At 43.1% G+C, this 21,708-nt stretch overlaps 3 protein-coding genes across 3 annotated transcripts; 1 reads left to right on the top strand and 2 right to left on the bottom strand.

The window, feature by feature from the left end:
- Positions 1-926: 926 nt before the first annotated feature.
- Positions 927-16,152, bottom strand: ppp1r21 (protein phosphatase 1, regulatory subunit 21). The gene is made up of 22 exons (XM_062519582.1): positions 14,936-16,152; positions 14,255-14,323; positions 13,810-13,956; positions 13,548-13,649; positions 13,250-13,414; positions 12,842-12,900; positions 12,379-12,473; positions 12,087-12,139; positions 11,484-11,633; positions 11,283-11,384; positions 11,104-11,192; positions 10,726-10,862; positions 10,134-10,226; positions 8,955-9,082; positions 7,195-7,347; positions 6,647-6,739; positions 5,955-6,230; positions 5,474-5,509; positions 4,996-5,112; positions 3,989-4,087; positions 3,651-3,779; positions 927-2,772 (listed from the first exon to the last, which is right to left on the bottom strand). Exons 1-22 carry the CDS (start codon positions 14,987-14,989, stop codon positions 2,743-2,745), a joined length of 2,376 nt encoding a protein of 791 aa, XP_062375566.1. The 5' UTR covers positions 14,990-16,152; the 3' UTR covers positions 927-2,742.
- Positions 16,153-16,342: 190 nt separating this feature from the next.
- Positions 16,343-21,377, top strand: exoc1l (exocyst complex component 1 like). The gene is made up of 4 exons (XM_062519583.1): positions 16,343-16,800; positions 19,847-19,969; positions 20,207-20,370; positions 20,692-21,377. Exons 1-4 carry the CDS (start codon positions 16,734-16,736, stop codon positions 20,950-20,952), a joined length of 615 nt encoding a protein of 204 aa, XP_062375567.1. The 5' UTR covers positions 16,343-16,733; the 3' UTR covers positions 20,953-21,377.
- LOC134064490 (phosducin-like protein 3) lies at positions 16,949-18,517 on the bottom strand. Its single transcript, XM_062520417.1, has 6 exons — positions 18,362-18,517; positions 18,062-18,158; positions 17,810-17,942; positions 17,582-17,728; positions 17,163-17,371; positions 16,949-17,058 (listed from the first exon to the last, which is right to left on the bottom strand). Exons 1-6 carry the CDS (start codon positions 18,365-18,367, stop codon positions 17,018-17,020), a joined length of 633 nt encoding a protein of 210 aa, XP_062376401.1. The 5' UTR covers positions 18,368-18,517; the 3' UTR covers positions 16,949-17,017.
- Positions 21,378-21,708: the final 331 nt, after the last annotated feature.

Here is a 21,708-nt window from a genome sequence, read left to right as displayed (position 1 = left end):
GGTGGGGTAAAAAGGCCACAAGACAGAAGTCTGTAAAAGGAGACACCACCCAGGGAGGGGTTGGGAATACAGATGTTTTTTCCATCCTATCCCATCAGATGAAGCAGAGCAGAGGCTTCTAGTACACCGATACATTGTCCTACCATTCCATTAAATTAAATCAAAGTAGTCTTTTTAGTCATTTTTGTGTCGTTGTGGTGCTATGTCTCTGCCGTGTTGCACACATTTACAGACATCGGTCAGCCTCAGCCATGATCCACAACAATATTTCAATACAGGTCTATCAAAACAGCCAAATGTCTAGAACACTTGTGCATACTTACAAATGAAAAGTGATTGATACACTTGATTGATTGATTGATTGATTGATTGTAACCACCGAGCACAGTTCAATCATTAACATCCTTTCTCAGAAAGCAAATATCATGGCCACTACATGACAAGTGTGTGCCCATGATGATGGTAAGGTACCAGGGGCCTTCCTTGGAACTTTTTTCCCACAGATAAACAAAGAGTGGAGTGGAGTGGAGTGGGAGGGGAGGGAGGGAGGGAATCCCTGCCAACCCCACAGCACAGTCGGGGTAGAGCCCCCTTGGGAGCATGCCCAAAATAAACATGAAAACAAACACAGAAGAGCCGGAGGGGTGAGAGAGTCAGCACAGCGCTGGCAGTCTGCCATGCAAATGTGATCAGTATGGGGAATCAAGAGCCCCCCCTCTCTCCTCTCCTCCCTGTTCTCACACGCTGACTGGCCATTCAACGTCTGATAAAGGGACTTGTGATGAACAAGCTCACTCAAAGTAAACACTCCCACATTGGACAGGCTGAGGAGCGGAACCTTATTTTAGATTAAAATGGAAGGAGGGTTTCTTACGTTAGGTTTGATGTAGGCTACCGGTATAAAAAAAACAACAACAAAGTAGATTAGATTTTGAGTAGCACTTTTATTTTAATTTTGGAAATTTTAGTTGAATGACATACAATTTCTTTGCACAGACACTCAAAGGAGGTGTGTTGGCAATCTATTCACATTTTGTGTTCTCACAGTGGTTAACTTTTTTTTGTGCCTATATAAAAAAAAGAATAGCATGGAAATTCACTGGAAAATGTCATCTGTAAACTATCTTGCCAGTCATCTGACTTCACGTGTAAACGATGATAAGAGTTATGCTGGGGAACTCTTCCAATTAACTGGGGGAGAGTGTGCACAGTTTGCCAACACACCATCACACAAATTAGCGTTGATAAGCCACACAGAACATGAAATGGAATAGATGTATTTCCATTCCAAATGTCAGATCACCACTGGTGTAAAAAAAACTGTCGGCAGCATTGCAGCTCCCACAATTCCGTCACTGCTTTCTGTGCACGTCTAGTGATGGTGTTTGTTTTCCGACACATCAACATGAAACAGCTTCATTGGTTCAGTGAAACATTCAGCGCCTTTTGAATAAAATGCCTATGTAGCACGTACATTTTCAAGAAAGAAAAAGCACACTGAACGACACATATTAAACATGATTTCCCCCTCCCCCCTCCCCCCTCCCAAGAGGTGTATATTCATACGTAACCCTTTTTGATCCATTGGTGATCCCTATCTTATTTTCAAACTGCCTCTCTAAAGACAGAAGTCAGTGCACAGCCATTAACAGTTGAGTTATGAGAGCGCTACTTTAAAAGTACTTTGAATAACAGGCCCATCAATTTCATTTTTCTCTAGATTCCCTTCGCCTCTAGTCATCAAATAGCAAACAGCTATTTGAACTTTCTCCAGACACACTAAAGTCAAACATTTGGAGGGTACTGTAAGTGTGTGTGTCCAAATCAGTCTCTCGTCTGTCATACCAACTAGATAAAGGCAAATCTATTCTTTTTTTTTTCCATGAACTAACTGGTTCGTTTATATTCATTGTACATATTTGCTCTCATCTACAACTATCTCTGCATATAAAATTTATACAAGTTATACATTAATACAAAAAAACTGTCACTGCCAGTCCCTTAACAGTGCCTCTGTCACGCATGTAAATGAACAAATGAATTCTCGCCACAAGCTCACATGATTAAAATGACCCCACACCCAATGCCCGAGACAAAAGTCCTTGTGTTTGACATGAATTTATCCCACGTTGATGTGTGTGTGTGTGTGTGTGTGTGTGTGTGTGTCTAGCCACACAATTCACACAATTTTCCTCCTCTTCTCTCAGTCACACACACACATGCACACACACACTCCTTCTCTCACACACATACACACACACACTTCCCCTCTCTCACACGTGCGCACACACACACACACACACACACACACACAGTAAGTAAAGTAAAGCGTTGGGGCCCCTGAACCTATAAGCACTTCCTCAGGCTCGGCCCCTCCTGCGCTGGGCGTCATGTGCTGAGCAGTGGGCAGCTGCTTCCTGCCAGCACCAGGAAGCACTTCACAAATACAGTTCATACGTGTGTATGGAACCGGATGGGACAAATAGAAAAGAAAAAATAAATCAGGCTTTTCCTCTCGAAGAGAGCAGAGCAGCACACTCACTCACTCACTCCCCAGAGCCCCCCCGGCAAGATCGAGAGAATCGCAGGAGAGTGGGATCTCGCTGTCTTTCTCTTTCTCTTTCTCTCGTTCTCTCTCTCTTTCTCTTCGTTGCAGTGGTGGTGGATGGCAGGACAGTGCTGGATGGCCCCATAGGTTATCCCTCCGGTTTTCCTCGCGGTGTCCTTGGGCCGAGTGCATCACTATCGGCCCTTATTCTTCTTAGAATTTCCCTGCAAATGGATACACAGAGAACAGTCGTATGAGACTAAAGGAATTAGGACCTGTCGATGAAAAGGTTTACAAACCAAACATTTACTCATATCGGTGCAAATTGTCACCATTTTTCTATATTGGTGTTTGTATAATTCTGTGACTTCCCTAAAGTCTATTAAGTAAACACAGGTTAATGGGGGTTTAAGCAATAGTTATGGATCAAAGTATCTACAGAGTAGAACATGACATTCCACCCAAAACCTCAGTAATCGCTAAAACTCCTTGGCCAACACAGCTGCCAGCTTTTTTATGTGAGCTGGGGGCACAGGCATCTCACCCTTCTCAGATCGCCGACATGAAAGCTGGCTGAAACACCAGCACACTTTCTAACACACACACACTTTCACCCTTTCATCTGAAGGGTTGTAACAACAGCCCCTGTCACTTAAGTTGCCTCTGGCCTAATGGCTTTCCCAGGGCCTGCAGGCAGGTGATTTTCCCATCAGTGTAGAGGCAGCCCCCACAGTCATGGCCCACTCGGGCACCAGAAACACGACACCGGCTGTAGGCCTTCATGGCTTCACAAGCACCACCTCAGATTTGGTCATTCACATGGACAACATGTGGGCAACACTACAGTATGTCACGCCTTTTGCAATTTCTAGAATTTGTCTTCAATTTTGTACAGGTTGGTGTGTTCAAATTGATTATGAACGCCTCAATGAAACTTTAACGGCAAGTGTGTAACTAAACATTGAAACATGAAATTGTGTTTCCCTCTTTGTGAATGTAGACACCTAAACCTGAAACGACATATTTCTATCCTTTTGACTTTGGATGTGTGTGTGTGTGTGTGTGTGTGTGTGTGTGTGTGTGTACTTGGTGACCGGCGGACCTTGCTGCCCAGTTTGAGCGTGTCGATCTCCTCGCGCTGCTTGCTCAGGGTCTCGTTCATGCTGCACAGGTGGTCACTCATCATGCTCAGTTGATCCTCGTAACTGCGCTTAGTCGTGGCCAGCTCATCCTGCAGGCACAACACACACCGTTAGACCTCAGACCGAGAGTGTTTGATTCCTGTAAGAATGTGTGTGTGTGTGTGTGTGTGTGTGTGTGTGTGTGTGTGTGTGTGTGTGTGTGTGTGTGTGTGATATCTGATGAGGGACATGGTGTCATGTGGGTTGAGAGGGAACTTGGGTGTTTTGTTCGCACACGGACACACAGATGTGTTTGTACCTGCAGTCGTGAAATGTTTTGATTGGCCACCTTCAAGTCTTCAGTCATGGCCTCACGAGATTTCTCAGCGATGGTCAGCCGCTTGGCCAGGGCACGACACTATGGGACACCACACATAAGCACATATCAACACTAAACAATCATACATACATGATTTACAAAAACATGTAACATAAGAAAGACCAATGATCCAACAGACATGTTCCACAATGATGTATTAACAGGCATGTACATCTGTCCTGTATGTGACCATATACAGTCAAAATGAATTTACATATCACACAAAAAGTAGCTGCTTCTAAAAAATCGAAAAAAGGGCAAACTGTTGCATAGTGTTGCTTTAAAAGCAGTATGTTATAAAGTCAGAGCCCTTGTTCTGCATGGAGAAGCAGTGCCTGTTGCCAGAGCTACTCATCAGAGAAGCCACAGTGGCTGACTCAGAATCAGCCGGCCCTGACATCCACAACAACACTACACCACGCCACGCCACGCCACACCACAGACGGAAGAACGCGCCGCCGTCGTGCCTCTTACTCAGTCATTACCAGTCCTCATTCTCCCTAAAATGAGTACTGCCTACTACACCCTGGGCGATTTCTTTTGTTTGTTTCTGGGGGACGCTATGAGGTAAGGCCTTCTGGATGGCCCCGTTGCGCACAAAAGAAAAACACAGACGCTGCCAAAGGGCCATGGCCCAGTGTGTGCGCACATCCCAAAGACAACAGCTTTAGAGACAAAAGCTGCGGCAGCACCTGGTCTGTTTCTGAGCTCACGCACCAGACTCCTGCCCCGGCTATGAGTCAGAGGATGGGACAAAAAGACGGAGAGGAAAGAGGAAGAGGAACAACAGGGGAAAACAGAAGTTTATTACCAAACACCACTGGACTCCATACGGAAGCCAGGGCTAATCAGTATTCAGTGTTGCCTGGCGACCTGTTTCCTTTCACTGGTGTGAGTGAGGCAAATGAAAGAAAAAAAAATGAAGAAAAATATGGCGATGGCCTTACCTCGGCGTGGAAGTGCACGGCTTTGCTGTCGGCCATCTGCAGCTGGGAGGTGAGCTCGGCCACTCGCGACATGTAGTGGGACTTGATCAGATGCTCTCGTGACTCCTCTTCACTCACCTGTGCATGCGCGCACACACACACACACACACACACACACACACACACACACACACACACACACACACACACACACACACACACACACACACACACACACACACACACACACACACACACACACACACACACACACACACACACACACACACACACACACACACACACACACACGTCAGCACAGGACAGGACCAGTCGTAAATTTGTAGACCATTGTAAAAGACTATAAACACTGGAGATATCTAACCCGGCCTTTTTTTGTTTTGTTAACATGCTAGTACTAGAAGGTCAAGGCTGAATATGCCCAGGTCACTTCACCACTGGCCAAATAGCTTTGTTTTCAAACTAATTACAGACTTACATCTTCACTGAGAGTCGTGGTGGTCAGCAGGCCGATCTGTAAAGACCAAAAGAAGAACAGACACATCAATACCACATGAAATCTATGAAGGCAAATTACAGGCCAATAGCAGAGGAAATGCATGCTATTGCTCTTGTAAGTGCTTGCACATCACAATCCTGGGGCTCATAAACAGAACTACCGCACGATTCCATCTCCTGCAGCATCCAGCGAGGACTCAGGAACTGCTGGCATCCACAGACACCCAGGCACCCGCCAGGCACCCGCCAAGCACAGACACACACAACACAGCAATAATGGCTGTGCTCTACGGACAGCAGTGAAGGACATTATGGTTCTATGTTTGCATGCAGACCAATTAACCAGCATTATCGGGGCAGCATATTACTGCCCTGTCTTGCACTGGAGACAGGAGCAATGCACTCTGGTGATGCTATCCTGTCTTTCTTCAATCGTGTGCTTGTGCCAGTGTAACACAAACCAGGCTCGAGCTCTGGGTGGTCTCCTTGCTGGATCCTCTCTCCTCAAACTCCTGGTCCTGGAACCCTGACGAGCCGGGGCTGTCGTGGGCAGCGGGGGTGACGGGGGCCTGGGTGGTGGAGGGAGCAGCGCCCCCCATCGCGGCGGAGAGCTGGGCCTCCAGATCGGTGATGCGCTGGGTCTCCTTCTCCAGCCGCACGCGGCCCAGCTGGGCCTCCAGCAGCCAGTGCTCCTTCTCCTGCTCCAGACGAGCAATCTTCTCCTGAGACTGCAGCACCTGCATGCACAAACACACACACACACACACACACACACACACACAAATAGTGTATTCATATAAATGTACATACATACATATCTTAACATATACACATATACATTCAAATACAGGCTGAATGTACAACACAAAATAAAAAATGAATGACAAAAAAAAGCACACAACAATGTTTATGTAAACAAGCTGCCATGAACACAGCTGGAATAATGAATAACCTTTTACTGGACCACTGCATGCAAAATGAGGGGGGTGGCCAACATGATGATCAATCCCATTAATAAGTCAATAATATGGTGGCATGCCATTAGGCCTCGTGAGAGGACTCTGCAGTAAAATAACACACTAAACACCAGGTCATCATTAGCGGCGGCCCCTGTGGTGACAAGACACCATCAGAGGTCACCTGGTCACCGTACCTGCTGCGTGAGTCCCTCCCGACTCTCCGTGGAGCTGGTCAGCACGTGGCGGTTGGTCAGGGCCTCGGTGTAGGGGACAGACTGTGGCCTGGCCTGGAGGCAAAACACCCACGAGGCTTTTACACACCAGCCACAAAAAAAAAAAAAACACTCCACTCAACAACCTCAACTGCTAGTCTAACAGAACGTGACAACACAAATTCTCTGCCCTTCTGGACACTGTGGCTGTTACGTAAACGAAGACAAAGCAGCGACCCATAAACTAATCAGCCAAGGCAGCAGCAGCAGCAGCTAATAAAAACAGCTGATCTAGAAGAACGGTTAACGTCAATGCGGAATTAAACAAAAACAAAGAGGAGGTTTGTGAGAGCCCCTTGAAGGGTGGCCGATGTGTGTGGGCCTGTTGTACGGGAGCCAGAGGAGGAGAGGCGGTTAATTACATCCCTGAGCCGGTAAATGAGACTGTGTGTGTTTGTCCCCATCAAGGGGAGAGAGAGTGGTCGAGTGTGGGGGAGAGACAAATGGAAAGTGGTTCAGGGCGAGCTGACCTTCCTGACAGCTTGCATGTAGGCTGACGCCTGCTTCTTGTTACCCAGCATGCTCTCTGCCTGCAGCGGGTTGAGGGTCCCCGAGCCCCCCCTGGGGCCGTAGCCGGTGGACGAGGTGAAGAAGTCCAGGTTGTTGCTGAAGAAGGTCGCAATCTGCAGGAAACAAACGTCATCAGTCAGCGGTGTACTCTACTACGCATTCACTTCACCGCATTGTTTTCAACATAATGAACTGTGGGAAGGGCTTTATGGACTTTCAACATAAGAGGCTGTTAAATTTAATTGGGGACGCAAAAAATATCCACTCGTCCTCTCTGCGCATTCATGTGCACTAGCAGTCGACATAGTATGCATTACCTTGTAGAGAAAAACATATGAGGAATAACAACATGAACATAGATGCCGAGCGCGCACACACGGTCACACACACTCACACACACTCACACACACACACTCCAAGTGGAGTCTTGGCAGGCATCCTCCTCCTGAAGCCGTTAACTCCCTTCTCAGATAAACACTGTTTTCCTTGCTGCTGGGAGTCTCATGTCTGGAATATCACTGTATCAAAATGCCAGAGGTGGACCTGGCAAAGGGTCTCTCTCTCTCACACACACACACACAGATCAAAACAAAGCGTCACCTTTCTGTCCACACACACCATTCCACATCTCAAACACACGGAGCTACGACAAAAAACAGCAGCTGTGGTGCAGACTCATAAATTATAAAATCTTGAACAAAGCCAGCTGTTTACACGTAGGACCTCATTCCCAGAAAAGGCAGAGGGAAACTCTCCAAAGCGGCCACGTCGATATCACGACTGCTATCCTTATGCAACTGAGTGGAACTAAAGGAAGCGGTCACACACACGTTACAGTACGTTGAGACTACAGTAAACGCATAGAGATTATAGAAGGTTTTGGACAACATGCTGGATGTGTAGCATATGCTGATCACTTATATTATTGAGTATTTGGTGCACAGCAGGAGTTTGCCATTTTCAGACTGGACCACTTACTGAGACTGGGCCACACTCAGTACTCGGCAATACCGAGCACGCAACTGAGGCGCTACGTTCATGGAGCGTAAAAATAATATCAGTATTTTTTTTCCGATTTGTGTGCACCGCTATCACGTTTGGTATAGCTAGTTCCACTGAATACAGTGGAAGCTAATTGTTGCAGAATACACTATCCGAACGCAGGGCTTGTGTTTCCCGGTGTAGCTCGGCCGTTACGGTGGCTTACCGCGCGCTGCTCCACTGGGAGCGCGTTCCACAGCTGACCTAGGTGGAGGGAAGGTCACGACTTCTCTCAGCTCTGGGCTGTAAAAACCTCCTCGGGGAAAAGGCCTCCCATAAAACACCACTCTGAACATGAGTCTCTCCTCTACCCTGTAAAAGTCTCCACAAAACTGCTAGTATCTATATGGCGGATCATAATCCTTCAAGGAGACACCTACGTGGTTTACCCAGAGCACAAAATGTGGGGCAATAAAGGGCCTTCCCATTTTGAGAAATAAACCGACAGCCAATGTCATTGGCCAGACCAGCAATTCCTCAGTAGTGGCTAAAATCTGCACAATACTGTGACACAATTGCAGGCTCAAAAATTCTCCTTTGTCTGTTCTCACCAACACACTATTGCTATGTCAGTTCTTCTCCCACACTTGTCAGCCAAGCCTGCCATTCACGGTGACCACTCCACCACCAAACATTGTTGTCACTCAACTGCCATTGACCGGCGACGTCCTGGGCGTACCTTTTGGGTGCTGTTTGTGAGGGAGCCCAGTGAGGACAGCAGGCACTCGTTAGTGGTGCGCAGCTTCTGAGTGACCGTGGGCAGCTCTTGCTCCAGGGTGGCCTTCTGGCTGTAATGCTTGGACATCTCTGGGGTCGGCCGGAACAGAAGAGAATGGTGGAGGGAGGGAGCCGGGAACAGAGGGAGGATAACTCAGTTAGTCAGCTGAATGAAATGCCCCCTAGCACATAATGTATTGGGCAAGTAACACACCAATACATACAGTGCCCTCCATAAGTATTGGAACACATACTAAAGTTGACTATAAAGAGGAATATAAAATCATCTTTTGGAAATTGATCTTAATGCTTTAAACAAGAAAATGAGGAAATATCCAACCTTTAAGGACATCAATTTTCTTTGTGTGTGTGTGTGTGTGTGTGTGTGTGTGTGTGTGTGTGTGTGTGTGTGTGTGTGTGTGTGTGTGTGTGTGTGTGTTTTACTTTAGAGGAATTACAATTACTACAAGGCAAACAAACTGGAAGTGGATAAGAACTCTGGTGCAGGGTGAGTAGCATCATCATTACTAATACTACATTCCGGACGGGATCAAACAAGGCCAAACGGGCCACTATGCCAGCCATGTCCAGCAGCTGCATTCACAACCCACAGAATAGCGTCCCTTTGACGTCTGCAGACAGCGCTTGTTTCAAATGTCACTGTGGGGCTCTCCGGTTGGCACACTCTCTGATGGCCCACGGCACAATAACCATCTGTTTATGTAAGTCATATCATGGAGAGACAAAGAATTCTCCTTCCTGCGATTTGGCCTGGTTCAGCAAAATGTGCCAAAACTGCACTGACTGGAGGTTTCAAGAGGATGTGGGTCTATGTGTTTTAGCTAGTGATATATTTAGTTATTTTTAAAACAAAAGTCATCCACCCAAATAAAAACATCTATTCTGTCTGCTTCTAGATTTTAACACAGTGCATATGAAGATTAGTTGTAAGTTGGGGCTAAGGTTAGCTTTTTCTTATGCATCAATATAAATCTATTTGCGTACATCTGCTCAGCTAGAGACAAGACGTATGTGCCATCCTAAAAAGCATCAACACAGGACTCACGAGAGTTATTAAATCTAGCACACTTCCCAAAGTGCCCTGCTGCATATGAGGCGGTGCTTCTGCGCACTGACTTGCCTTTAATGGTGTCGTGAAGGCTGTGCAGGGAGGCAGCCAGCTGGGTGAAGACTGCACTGGAGCTGCTCTGAGGCATGGCATCCTCCTGCACACCTGTCAACAACAACAACAAAGACACTTTCAAACTCACACTGGGTACAGTTGCCTCAATATTCAGTATGACTCCTTTTTGCTATATACATGTCTTGGTACAGTTGCCTCAATATTCAGTATGACTCCTTTTTGCTATATACATGTCTTGGTACAGTTGCCTCAATATTCAGTTTGACTCCTTTTTGCTATATACTGTACATATATATTATATATATATAAAATAATGTATCTTCTGATACACTTATTGTGTTTTCAATGAATGGGATCTATGCATGGAACTGGACTCATCTGGTGAGGAGAAGTCATTTAAAATGAACAAAACAAAATGGCAAATTCAGTACAGCTGCTGCATTTTTCATTTGAAGTACATGAATACAAAATGGGAAAGTGACAGTATGGAAATCAACAACAAAGCAACAACAACAAACAGCACAACAAGAATGGTGTCATGAGGAAGACCAAAGGGTGGCACTGGTTCACCCAATGCACTGTGGCTTACTCGGTAAGGCCAGTAAACTGATGTAGGTCTGAAGCTTCTCAAATACGGCGGTAACTCTCTTCATGTCACTCTGCAGCTCCTGGTTTTTGGAAGTGAGGGAGGTGCTGCAGAGAGGGGCTTCACACTCTTCCTCAAGACTGGGGGAAAAGAGGGAGGAAAGGATCACTAACACACACACACACACACACACACACACACACACACACACACACACACACACACACACACACACACACACACACACACACACACACACACACACACACACACACACACACACACACACACACACACACACACACACACACACACACACACACACACACACACACACACACACACACACACACACTAGATCACCCTGCCAAATCTGCTCACCTTTTGAGTTGGTAGGGCAAGATCTTCTGAAGGAAGTGTGTGTAGGCGGTGAAGTACTTTGAGAAGTCCTGCAGTTTGTTAACCGTCTCCTACAGATAAAAAGAGCATGTGTACCAGAGATAAAGCTCAATGTCCCCCTAGTGCACCGTAAAAAAAAGGCATGTGATGACAGGACTCACCAGCATGGTTACAGTGTCTTCCGTGATGCTTTGGTGCAGCTGCAAAAGGCCGTCTTCAAGTGGGCGCACGTACGCCGCGTTCTCGTTCAGGTAGTGTGAGAACTGGAAAATGGACAGACAAGAAGCAGATATAACAACATATTAATCAGATACTCTGGCACTGAACTACAACAGCAGGATGTTTTCGGTTAGTCTGCTCACCTTCTGGTTGAGAGGGGAGATGGTCTCTATGGACGAGTCCAGGGGGTAGATGTGCACCCTCTGGTCAGTGTAGGAGTGGAGGTTGAGAAGGGCAGCTACCAGGTTCTGGACGAACCCGAGGGCCTGTCCCGCCACATCACGAGCCTTCAGCTGCAAGACAAATGCAATCATCAGCATCACCATTAGGATTACAGGAACTGCCAGCAACATAATCTTCCATCATTACATCCCAACAGGAAAATAACTAAAAACAAGATCGAAAAAAAAAAGATTACATGGAACTAAAAGAGGGGTTGAGGGATTCAAAATCTCCTGCCTCTGATTTCTATACGGACCAATACAAATATTCAAAGAATCTCCATCACCACCAGGGATATTCTGAGTAGAGTCTTGTTCTTTACTATGACCTCAACTCCGTAAATAACAAAGATATCCAAGTTGAAATAAGAGGCCATAGCAATCATCAAGAACATTTGAACATGGCGATCACGGCCAAGAACACTATGGTCGGTCAGTCAATATCAGTTTTCACTCTGCACGCAGTACATATTGTACAGTCTGCCACTGCCATTGCTGAGGACAGAAAGAGAGACACACACTCACCTGGTGCCTCCGGTTGTGCGGAGGAACGTTCAAGCTGTTGTAATCACTCAATTCTAAAGAAGGGAGGGAAAAAAACAACAAATGAAAACATAAGCATGTATTTTTATCACACACAGACACTTTAAGCACGGTTTTCTGCTCAGTTCCACTTATTCACTTCAAACAACAACAACAGAGCAGTTAAGAACTCCCAAAATGCCACTGAAAAAAGCTACTACAGGTTTGACCATGTAAGCTTCACACCGCATACTGTACACAAGAGAACACTGTCATGCAGAGCTAAACCACTGACTGGTGTCGTTGAAGGGCACTTTCTCCTGGATGACACTGCTGCTTTGTTTCAGCTGCCGGTTCAGCTCCATCTGGTACTTCCTCAGCTGCTGCTGACTGGGGAGGGGAAAGGCAGAAACAACACAGGAGAGAGAGAGAGAGAGGGAAAGAGAGAAAGAGAAAGAGAGAGATAATGGCAAATCACCACACAAATGAAATATAAATGAATTACCAATCAAGAGGACAAACACAAGAGAATACATGGATAGCCCCTTTTTCATCGCTTTCTGGGAACATGTCATTGTAAGCTCATGGCTCGCAAGGAGAATTTTTGTGCCTGAAGTTATCAGAAACGTTTGAAGTTACTTTTATACAAATATCTATTTTGAAATCTTAAACAGCCTTGCCCACACCTAAATTCAGATTGTGTGTCAGATGTTGTGCCTGTTCTGCAGTGTATGTACTTGACACCGAATATTTCTTACCATTCCTCTGTGCGTATTCGACAGTCCTTGGCTTCCCTTTCCAATGTCTGAGCGTTGACCTGCCAAAGGGGCAAGCAGCAAAACATCAGACATCATATTACAGAGGATTCCGTTTCCATTCATCCTCTTCAAAGATGCATCCTGACTCTATATCTCAAGTCCATATCACTGAACTAGATCATATGACACACTTCACAGTGCTGACATTAGTCTTGGAGATATTCAGTTTCCACTCACAGTGTCCAGGAACAATGCTGCATAAAAAGATTCACAAAATGCTCTTTTTCTCACTGAAATCTACTGATACTGTATATGAGTCACTCCCCATCTTCCTCAAAATCTCTCTCTCCCTCTGCTCCATCACACCTTCCCTCACTGCTAAACTTTTCTCTCTTTTCTACCTCTCACCTCTAATCGCGCCTTGTCACTCTGCAGCTTCTCGATGGTCTCCATGTACTTGCTGGTGAGGCCCTCCACCACAGCCTGGTGCTGCTCGGACTCCTTCTCCAGCTGCTCCAGGCGAGCTTTCAGCTGAGCCTCCTGCCTCCGGTGCTGCTCGTCGGCCTCATAAAACTGCACACAGAACCAACTGGTATCACGGTACACCGCTGGGCTAATGCAAGGTCCAGCAAGGCTCTGCTTTGACAATGTCAAGTAGCTAATACCGGTTTACTGGGTGGGAATGTACTACTTTAACTGTACACACCTGAATGTGGAGCCTCTCATTCTCCTGAATCTTCTTCTGTAGGTCCTCATCAAACACAATCTGAGTCTGCAGGTTCGGCTGGGAGGGCGAGTCTCCTTTACTCTGTTGGGGGGAAAGGCAAAAAAAAAAAAAAAAAAGAAAAGAAAAGTATAAACCTAGTTCCATAAGCAGTCACCCTAAGCTCGCTGACATGTCCATATCATCTCAGTGTCATGTTACTCCTCCCCCTCCACCACCACCACCACCACCAGTTCCTCCTCACCTTGTTCTTCTTGCCCTTTGCCTCAGAGACCAACAGCTCCTCTTGGAGAAGCTCCACCCTTTTGGCCAGCTGCTGGTTCCTGAAGCTGAGGCTGTCCATCTCCTGCTCCACCTTCCTCAGGCTCTGCTCCCTCTGCTTCAGCTCATCCTGTACAGACGAAGAGTACATCCACACAGGTGGATGGTGGTGGTCCATTAGCCAGACATATTTATGAAATGTAAATACAACATGACAACAGGATTTAACAAGAATTGATGTTGTTCACTCTCAAAACACATTAAGTTAATTTCATGAATACATTATGTGTCCATGTCCTGCTTTTTAAACAGACAGCTCTTTAAAGAAAGAAAATGAGAAAATAATGATGCAATAACTTGGCTACACTGAGGATGTTTATAAAATTGTCATAACGTTGAGCTGTCTGGAATGAAAACCATAGCAATACCTTCACTGAAGTAGAGGTGGCCTGCTCATCCACCACAGCTTTCTTCAGGACTTGGTTCTGGGCCCGGAGCTACAACCATTGAGAAACATTAACAATGACGACTATATTGTGCTGACACATCAGCCTGCGCTACTGATCCTTTTTCCTGTCTCAAGTAAGTGAAAGGGTGTGAGTGTGTGTGAGAGACATACTGTATGAAGAGAAAGTCTACAGCAACATGGAGAGAGTGTGTGACACAATCAATAATATAAAAAACTGAGTCCCCACAAGCCTTTTTATTGGGTCTACAGTTGTGTGGTAGATGGCCTTGTCTTCAACTTCAAAAGAGTATTAGCTAAGCTCAAAAGTCAAAAGGAAACGCTCTGAATTCCCGTGATGTCAGCTGACTTCGGTCTCTGCAGAGCAAGCACATTCGCCACGTTTTATGGTTCAGCAATTACTTTTTAGACAGTTAAGTAATAATTGATTTGTATCCATATATTGTATTTTCCATTATTTTAACTAGCTTCTATACTGGTAAAAAAAATAAATAACAGCCTCAATACTGTATCCCAGCCAAGCTGTTGCTCCAATCAGTAACGTTAACGTTAGATGTGTTTCCTAAATATATCCAGCAAGGTCTGCAGAACAAAATACGATAGCAATAGCAAGCCCGAACGGGTGAAAGAGTCAGGTTCTCACCTTTGAATACTCCTGGGCCAGTTTGGTATATTTTGATTGAAGGTCTGCTGCCATATCTTCTGCACTGCACCCTGGCTAGCGAAGCTAGCTCACTATTGTTACTGTTAACTGAATATTTTGCTGTCTGATATGACTAACACGTTGATAAATGTTGGCTGTATAGCTAATGCTATCTTCCTTTCTTCGGAGGTTGACAATAACCGACGATTTGTGAAAATGGCTTTAACGTTTGCTAACTAGACACAGCATATCTACATCGATTGACTAAGAGGAAGCAGGATGATCTGACGTTAACTGTTATGATGGATAATTCAACGGTAGCAGCTAGCCAGTTCGCTATGCTGATTAGATATGTGGAGTATTATCAAATAACAAATTGATAACATTAACAGTTAGTCATGTCGGACAAGTAGTAAGCCTAACGTTAGCTTCTAGCGTTTAACATAGATTAGGGTGAGCAAATCTTAACCGAAACGAAATGTTAAGTTAACATTACAGTGTGACTGTAAGATGACTTAACATTAGTGATAGTGAAAGATAAATAATGTCTGCCCGACTGACAAAATGCTGCTGCTATATAAAAAAGAAAGAAAGAAACAGTAACGTTAAAGGTAGGACCAATCGTCCTGCTAATAGGTTTAAACTATCTCTGAATGCTTGCTAGCGTTGCAACCCATTTGCATTGAAAAGTCAGCGTATTAACGTGTTAACGTCCCAGCCAGTCAACCAAACTACCTGGGTAGCTGGATTAATGTTAGCTTGCAGTTATCTTGTGAATGACAGCTATCACTGGTTAGCCGCTTAGAATGCTACGAATAATAAGCAAGAAATTCTGAAATGTCAATGACAAGAAAGTTTAATGGCTAGCAAGCTAACATAATAGAGACAGATATGAATGCTAGCAGCCTGTCTATCTTGCTACGGCTAGCCTGCTTAGTTATAGCTAGTTAGAATCGCTAGAAGTACATCGACATTTGTTAGAGAGCTAGCAAACAAATTGATCTCAGTGTCCCTGTATATGACAGGTATGGCAGTAATACCATCGAGCTTTTCGATGTCTTAATCCACAGTTGCATTCCATCATTCAAAAGTATTGCCGTGACAGCTGTAATTTTGGTTGTCTTGGCAGACAATGGGTCAAACGCCGATGTCGGTGGTTCCTGTACCACCACCTATCCTATCCTATCCTCGTAGCTCCCATCAGATTTTGTTATGCTATCCAGCTAGCAGGCTAACTGGCATATGCGCATATCCCGCTGTAATTCATTGAAGTTCAAAGTTCATATTGGGAGGGCCAAATTATGATCTTCTTCCAAATTCAATGATGTCAGTGCTCTGATGTTATATTCATTCAGGCTGTATTCTGTGAGTATTTCTTGATGAAGACAATGGTAATGACAACGAAAATGGAAATGTTTTTTTAAGATGATGTCATTAACTCAGTTGGAGCCTATTTCTGCTTATGTTTATGAGAGTTTTAATGGTGATGTGACATGATCCTCACTCCACTGTTTTGAAGTTGTAGCATAGGCCTTCTGATGCCTATTTCTTCATTTTGCAGTGCACTCTATCCTTATAGTTGACTTTGGGCCCACAGGTCAATGAAACAGGGTTCAGAAAGTCTTTACTTAATGTATTACTCAATGCCTATTCTGATTTGTTATGCTGTTGATGATGTAGCCTACAGATACTTCTCTTTGTCATTGCATGTTTGAGGCTGACTCACTGATGAGCACATCTGGAGCAGTAGGCCTACAGTCAGCAGACATGGGAATGCAGTCCAATCTGTGCTTTGTGAATGATCAAACTATGGTGTTTGGGAAATGTGAAATGGCTGAAGTGGATGTTAAGGACAGGACAATGGGGTAATGTGTGGTTTTTTTCTTTCTTTTTTTTTTTTTTTTTTACTTTACTGCACCTTTAGAGCGGTTAGACAAAATGTCGGCCCAAGTAAAATGTTGACCTTACACATACATTTATAGTTGTCTCAAAATCATGAGAGACACAGTCCTCTTTGAACTACATCTTTATTCATTTCAAAGCAAAAAATGCTGCAGTACCAAACCAAGGAGGACACAGCTCTCAGTCTATGGCCCCCACAAAATACAGAAGCCATTTCAGTTCTAGGGGAAAAGACATTGACTCCAAATTAATTTAACATTTTATTTATCTCAGTTCTGATTAAAAAAAAAAAAAAAAAAAAAAAGTCACTTGTGGATCTTCTTACCTTCTTCAAGAACATTTCTGCCTCCACATTCTTGTTCACCTATCATACTATTCCTCAGGCAGCCATTTTCATAGATAAACACCGTAGGGAGGTGCCTCTCTGGATAGTTTGGGACACAGCTGCTGTCAAGAATTCTGAGGAACTTGGTGTCATGGAATTTGGGAGCCAGACTTAAGAAGTGGTGATTCAAGAGGAAGCACAATGGAATCCTTAGAGAGAGAAAGAGAGAAATGATCTATCATTATTCTCCGCAGAACAAGAACAAGAAAAAGTTAATCACAAAAAAGAACAAGCCATAATAGTAAGAAGAGAGGACAGAGGACCAAAATACAAAAGAGTGATCATATAAAACAGAAAACAGAAAAAGTAATTTAACTGTAAATATTTCTATAGGTGTTGTTTGCATTGTGAATACAGACCCTGGCCTGTATAGGAAAAGAACAACTTTGACCCCTCTCCCTGCATGCGTAACCTCTTTTACATAGTCCTCTCCTGTTATCTCTCTCAGCTGCCCAAATTTCTCTCCTTTCTTTCTTTTTGGCTGCCACACCTGACAGTGACTGAATCTGACAAAAATAAAATAATAAATCAATGATAGCTTAGCTATTTTTTTGCAATTCACACATTTTGTCTCTCTCCTCCCATACTTGCTAACTATGTCATCATCATAGTTGTCATCATAGATGTCATCATCCTCTTCCTTCTCCTCCTCCTCTGCTTCCTCCTCTTCGCCATATCCTAATTCTTCCTCCACATCTGGTCTTATACAGTCCTCCACAACTTCCCCATTAAAACAATTAGGATTGAATTACGTAATTCGGAAAACATTTAGGTTCTCAAGTACGGATAAAATGTGTAACTATTTTTCTGTGTCTATGTGTCAAGTGTTCTAAAATTACCATAATTTGTTCCAACCAATGGATCTAGATATTCATTTCCATGTGTTGATCCTTCGGAAATCAGTGAACAATGTTCTCTCTCATCTTCTTTATTCAGCTTTAAATGATTATTTTATATATATATATATATATATATATATATATATACATAAAAAAAGAATTTTGGTTTAAGAAAATTAAGGAACAGTTTGCTGTCAAGAGTGATTCACAACAAAAAGTAAACCATCATCATTGTTTTCTGTAGCAAATGTTGGCAAGCCATTTGTTTTCATTGTTTACAAACAAACAATTCACTCTCACCTGCATTGTACTCAAATGTTTTTTTCAATTCCTCAGACACTTCAATTCCTCAGACACAGTTCCTCAGTGTACTATAACAATGTTGTACATTACTTATAAGTGAAATAGTCGTTTACTTCTAAATTATGCCATTATCTCCATAATTCCAAAGTGATTGTTGAATTCTGAATTCTGTTATGGTAACAGATATAACACAAGCCCAACTTTTTATGTTTTGTGTGAACAGTCAAATAGTTTTTGTCCCTTTGGTCTCTCCCAGACACTCTTGGTTTTTAACATGCATCTTGGTTGATCAGATCACAAATGGTCAGTTCTATTTGGGTGTAAAAACAACAACATACAAATTAAACCAAGGTTGTCAGGAATGCACGATGGGAGTTCTAATCAAAGATTCTAGAACAGAGCTCTGTTCTAGAATCTTTGGTTCTAATGAATGTGACGCTGACAGCAACAGAATGTAAACACAAATGGATAGCAACATCTCTGGCTGTATGGATATGTGTAGCCTAAACGCAGCCTCAGATGATCACTTATGTTCTGTTCACCTCATAAAAAAATACGTAAATGTAAAATACGTAAATGTAAAGTGGCCTTCAGGCTTGTTAGACATAACACAAACACCCAAACAAACCATTTCTTAGCCTCATTTGTTGACAACATAGACTGTATATATAGGTCTATATATACAGTCTATGGTTGACAATGTGAGCTACAACTGTGATCACAAAATCTTCAATATGACATATAAATACAGTAGCCACCTGAAAAAAATTATATTTCAGGTATATATATATATATATATATATATTTATATTTATATTTATTTATGTATATATTTTAATATTAAGGTGACATATCAACCTGTTTGATAGTTATGTGATTTACATGCATAACATTCACATGTTTTGTGGAAAGAAAAGAAGACACACACATCCCCCATCAGGTAAAACACATTATACCCAAAGTGCTTTTCACCCTGAAAGAAGATATTCAATTATTTGACATCAGAGTGAACAATTGAATAATGGTGTCATAGTGTCAAGTTGTCCATAGATATTTTTAATGTTGGGTTAATGTTCTCCGGCCTGATGCTTGTGCATCCTGCAAACAAATTCATGTGCACTTGCTTCTGTTGTCTTGAATTTCACTGCCAAAATGCAGGCTAATGGCAGTAAATTCTTAATGGAGGTCACGTCTCAGTATCCTGTCATGATCAAAATGATTTTAATGGCTCCTAATTGAGGTTGCAATAAAGCTATAGATGGAAGAAACGTTTGATTGCCAAAGTTCTTTCCTGGTCCTCTGGGGGGAATTTAATAAATATTCATGAATCCATGACAGAGAGAAAGAGAGGGAGAGAGAAAATGACAGAGAGGGAGAGGGAGAGAAAAAGAGGAAGGCAGACAGAACCTCCACAAAAAAGGTCTTGACTCAGGAACAACTGTGTCCTCTTGAAGGCGAATCATCCCTTTTTGTCTTTTTTAGCAATGTCGTCGCTGTTAAAGGAGGAGTTGCAGAAGCGTTTGTTCTTTCCAGAGGGACAGACGTTGAAAGACTTTATAGAGATCGAGGAACCAGTGCAGTGCAGGCATTTCCTCTGTGTTTCAGGTAAATTATCACTTTTATTTATAGTGCTCATAGTGAAGGCAGCCAGTGCCATATTAACTATAAAAAGTTCAGGAAAAAAAAAAAAACTTTCTGATAATTGTGTGAATTTCTTTTGACATGATTTGTTCAGTATGTATTATAGGGAAAATTCATGAATTCATCAATGCAGAGCATGTCTATCTAATAATGTAAAAATAGACAGGAATGTAAATGTAAATGTCTTTATGGTGGCTAAAGTGTTGAAGAACAAGGAGGTCCAGCTGTCTGTGGTACAATGCCAGAAACATCAGTCGTGTAACTCTAAAAGATTGAGACGGTCTCATTTCGTGGACTTCTACAAGAAAATTGAGGTGTGGCCTTTACAGGATCTTGTACTGCTTGATGGAAGGAATCCGGACATAGTGAGTGCTTCAACATGTCTATCTATCTATCTATCTATCTATCTATCTATCTATCGCTTGCGCTCTCTCTCTGTATATGTATATATATATACAGTGTATATACAGTATATATACTGTATATATACAGTATATGTCTATTTACCTGCTGTCTGTCTTTCTATCTATTGACTTTTTAAAACTATTTAGACTATTCAACTGCATTAATGTGCCACATTTTATCAATAGTGCATGTGACTCTACTCAAATAATATTGAAAATAGTACTGGCAAATCAAACTGTCCATTAAATGTGCTTTTCTTCCTCCCTTTGCTCTCTTTTTAGGATGACCCATGCTTTCTTATGCATTTCACTTCCATTCGTTTTGTCAGGGCAGTCAGCTGTGCTGCAAAGTACTCCTTTGCACGCTCTCTGGTTGCCCTAAGCAGCTCACATGACCTGTCCCCACTCACCTTGAAGAACTTTGACCAGAACTACATCCAACCGGCCTTTGTCTGCTCTGACCAGGGAGACTGCACAGTGCTTATGAAAGTCTGCTTTTATGCTGCCAACCTCGTGTGGCTCTCCCTGTGCCCTGCTCCTTAATGTTTCCACTGCACCATTGTTGAAACAGTGTCACAAATCTGGAGCAGAATTTGCTTTATACAGGGTTCCTCTTTATCCTTGACTTGGACACTGGACTTGGACATTGCTGTATTTTTACACTGTAAGAGTGTATTTTTTATCAAAACAGTACGGTACATTGTTTGTATGAACTTTGTTAAGTTACAAAAAAAAGCAGAAAATGTGTGTGATGTAATAGGCCATTGCACAGTCAATAATGAAAACTGCCATAGAACATTGTTCATGTTCAACCTGATAATCCTGCCACAAGCTCTGTTAAGGCTTTGTGTAACTGCTTACAACTGTGGTCCTACAAAGTTATATGTATGTCTGTATATGCATGTATGTATGTGTGTATGAATTTATATAAGTTGATGTAGCCTATGTGCTGTAACTAAGAGGCTTACGTCCTTGTAAACGCATTTGTGTGTGTTCAAAATAAAAAAAATATGAAAATTGTAAAGTAGGCTTATGTAATAAATGTTCAGCATATTATGCATATAAAATACATCTGTGGATGTTTTAAGAGATGCACCGCAGCAAGTAGCCTTTTTCAGTCTTTCATGCTCTCAACAGGTGGCAGTCTCGAGCAATGTTTTGCCATTCAAGCCCCCTTTTGCTAAGACAAATTGGCCTGCTTAAAAATAGTATTTAAAAAAATGTTTTATGTTATTGCCGACTACTTTCAATTACCTTAATTGTAATTCCCTCTATAACGAAATTAAATAGGCTTTTTCT

This window comes from Sardina pilchardus, chromosome 18, assembly GCF_963854185.1.
Source record: "Sardina pilchardus chromosome 18, fSarPil1.1, whole genome shotgun sequence".
Lineage (NCBI taxonomy): Eukaryota > Metazoa > Chordata > Actinopteri > Clupeiformes > Clupeidae > Sardina > Sardina pilchardus.
The sequence above is the reverse complement of the archived record's forward strand: the minus strand, read 5'-3'. Positions and strand labels throughout refer to the sequence as shown.

Coding starts and splice junctions, on each gene's coding strand:
- ppp1r21 (XM_062519582.1), bottom strand. CDS start 14,989: ATGGCAGCAGACCTTCAATCAAAATATACCAAACTGGCCCAGGAGTAT. Junction 13,957..14,254: donor CCACCTCTACTTCAGTGAAG/GTATTGCTATGG, acceptor TCGTCTGTACAG/GATGAGCTGAAGCAGAGGGA. Junction 7,348..8,954: donor TCACAAACAGCACCCAAAAG/GTACGCCCAGGA, acceptor TGTTTCCTGCAG/ATTGCGACCTTCTTCAGCAA.
- exoc1l (XM_062519583.1), top strand. CDS start 16,734: ATGATCAAACTATGGTGTTTGGGAAATGTGAAATGGCTGAAGTGGATG. Junction 19,970..20,206: donor GCATTTCCTCTGTGTTTCAG/GTAAATTATCAC, acceptor TGGTGGCTAAAG/TGTTGAAGAACAAGGAGGTC. Junction 20,371..20,691: donor ATGGAAGGAATCCGGACATA/GTGAGTGCTTCA, acceptor CTCTCTTTTTAG/GATGACCCATGCTTTCTTAT.
- LOC134064490 (XM_062520417.1), bottom strand. Junction 17,943..18,061: donor ATTGGTTGGAACAAATTATG/GTAATTTTAGAA, acceptor TTAATGGGGAAG/TTGTGGAGGACTGTATAAGA. Junction 17,729..17,809: donor GATGATGACATAGTTAGCAA/GTATGGGAGGAG, acceptor TATTTTTGTCAG/ATTCAGTCACTGTCAGGTGT.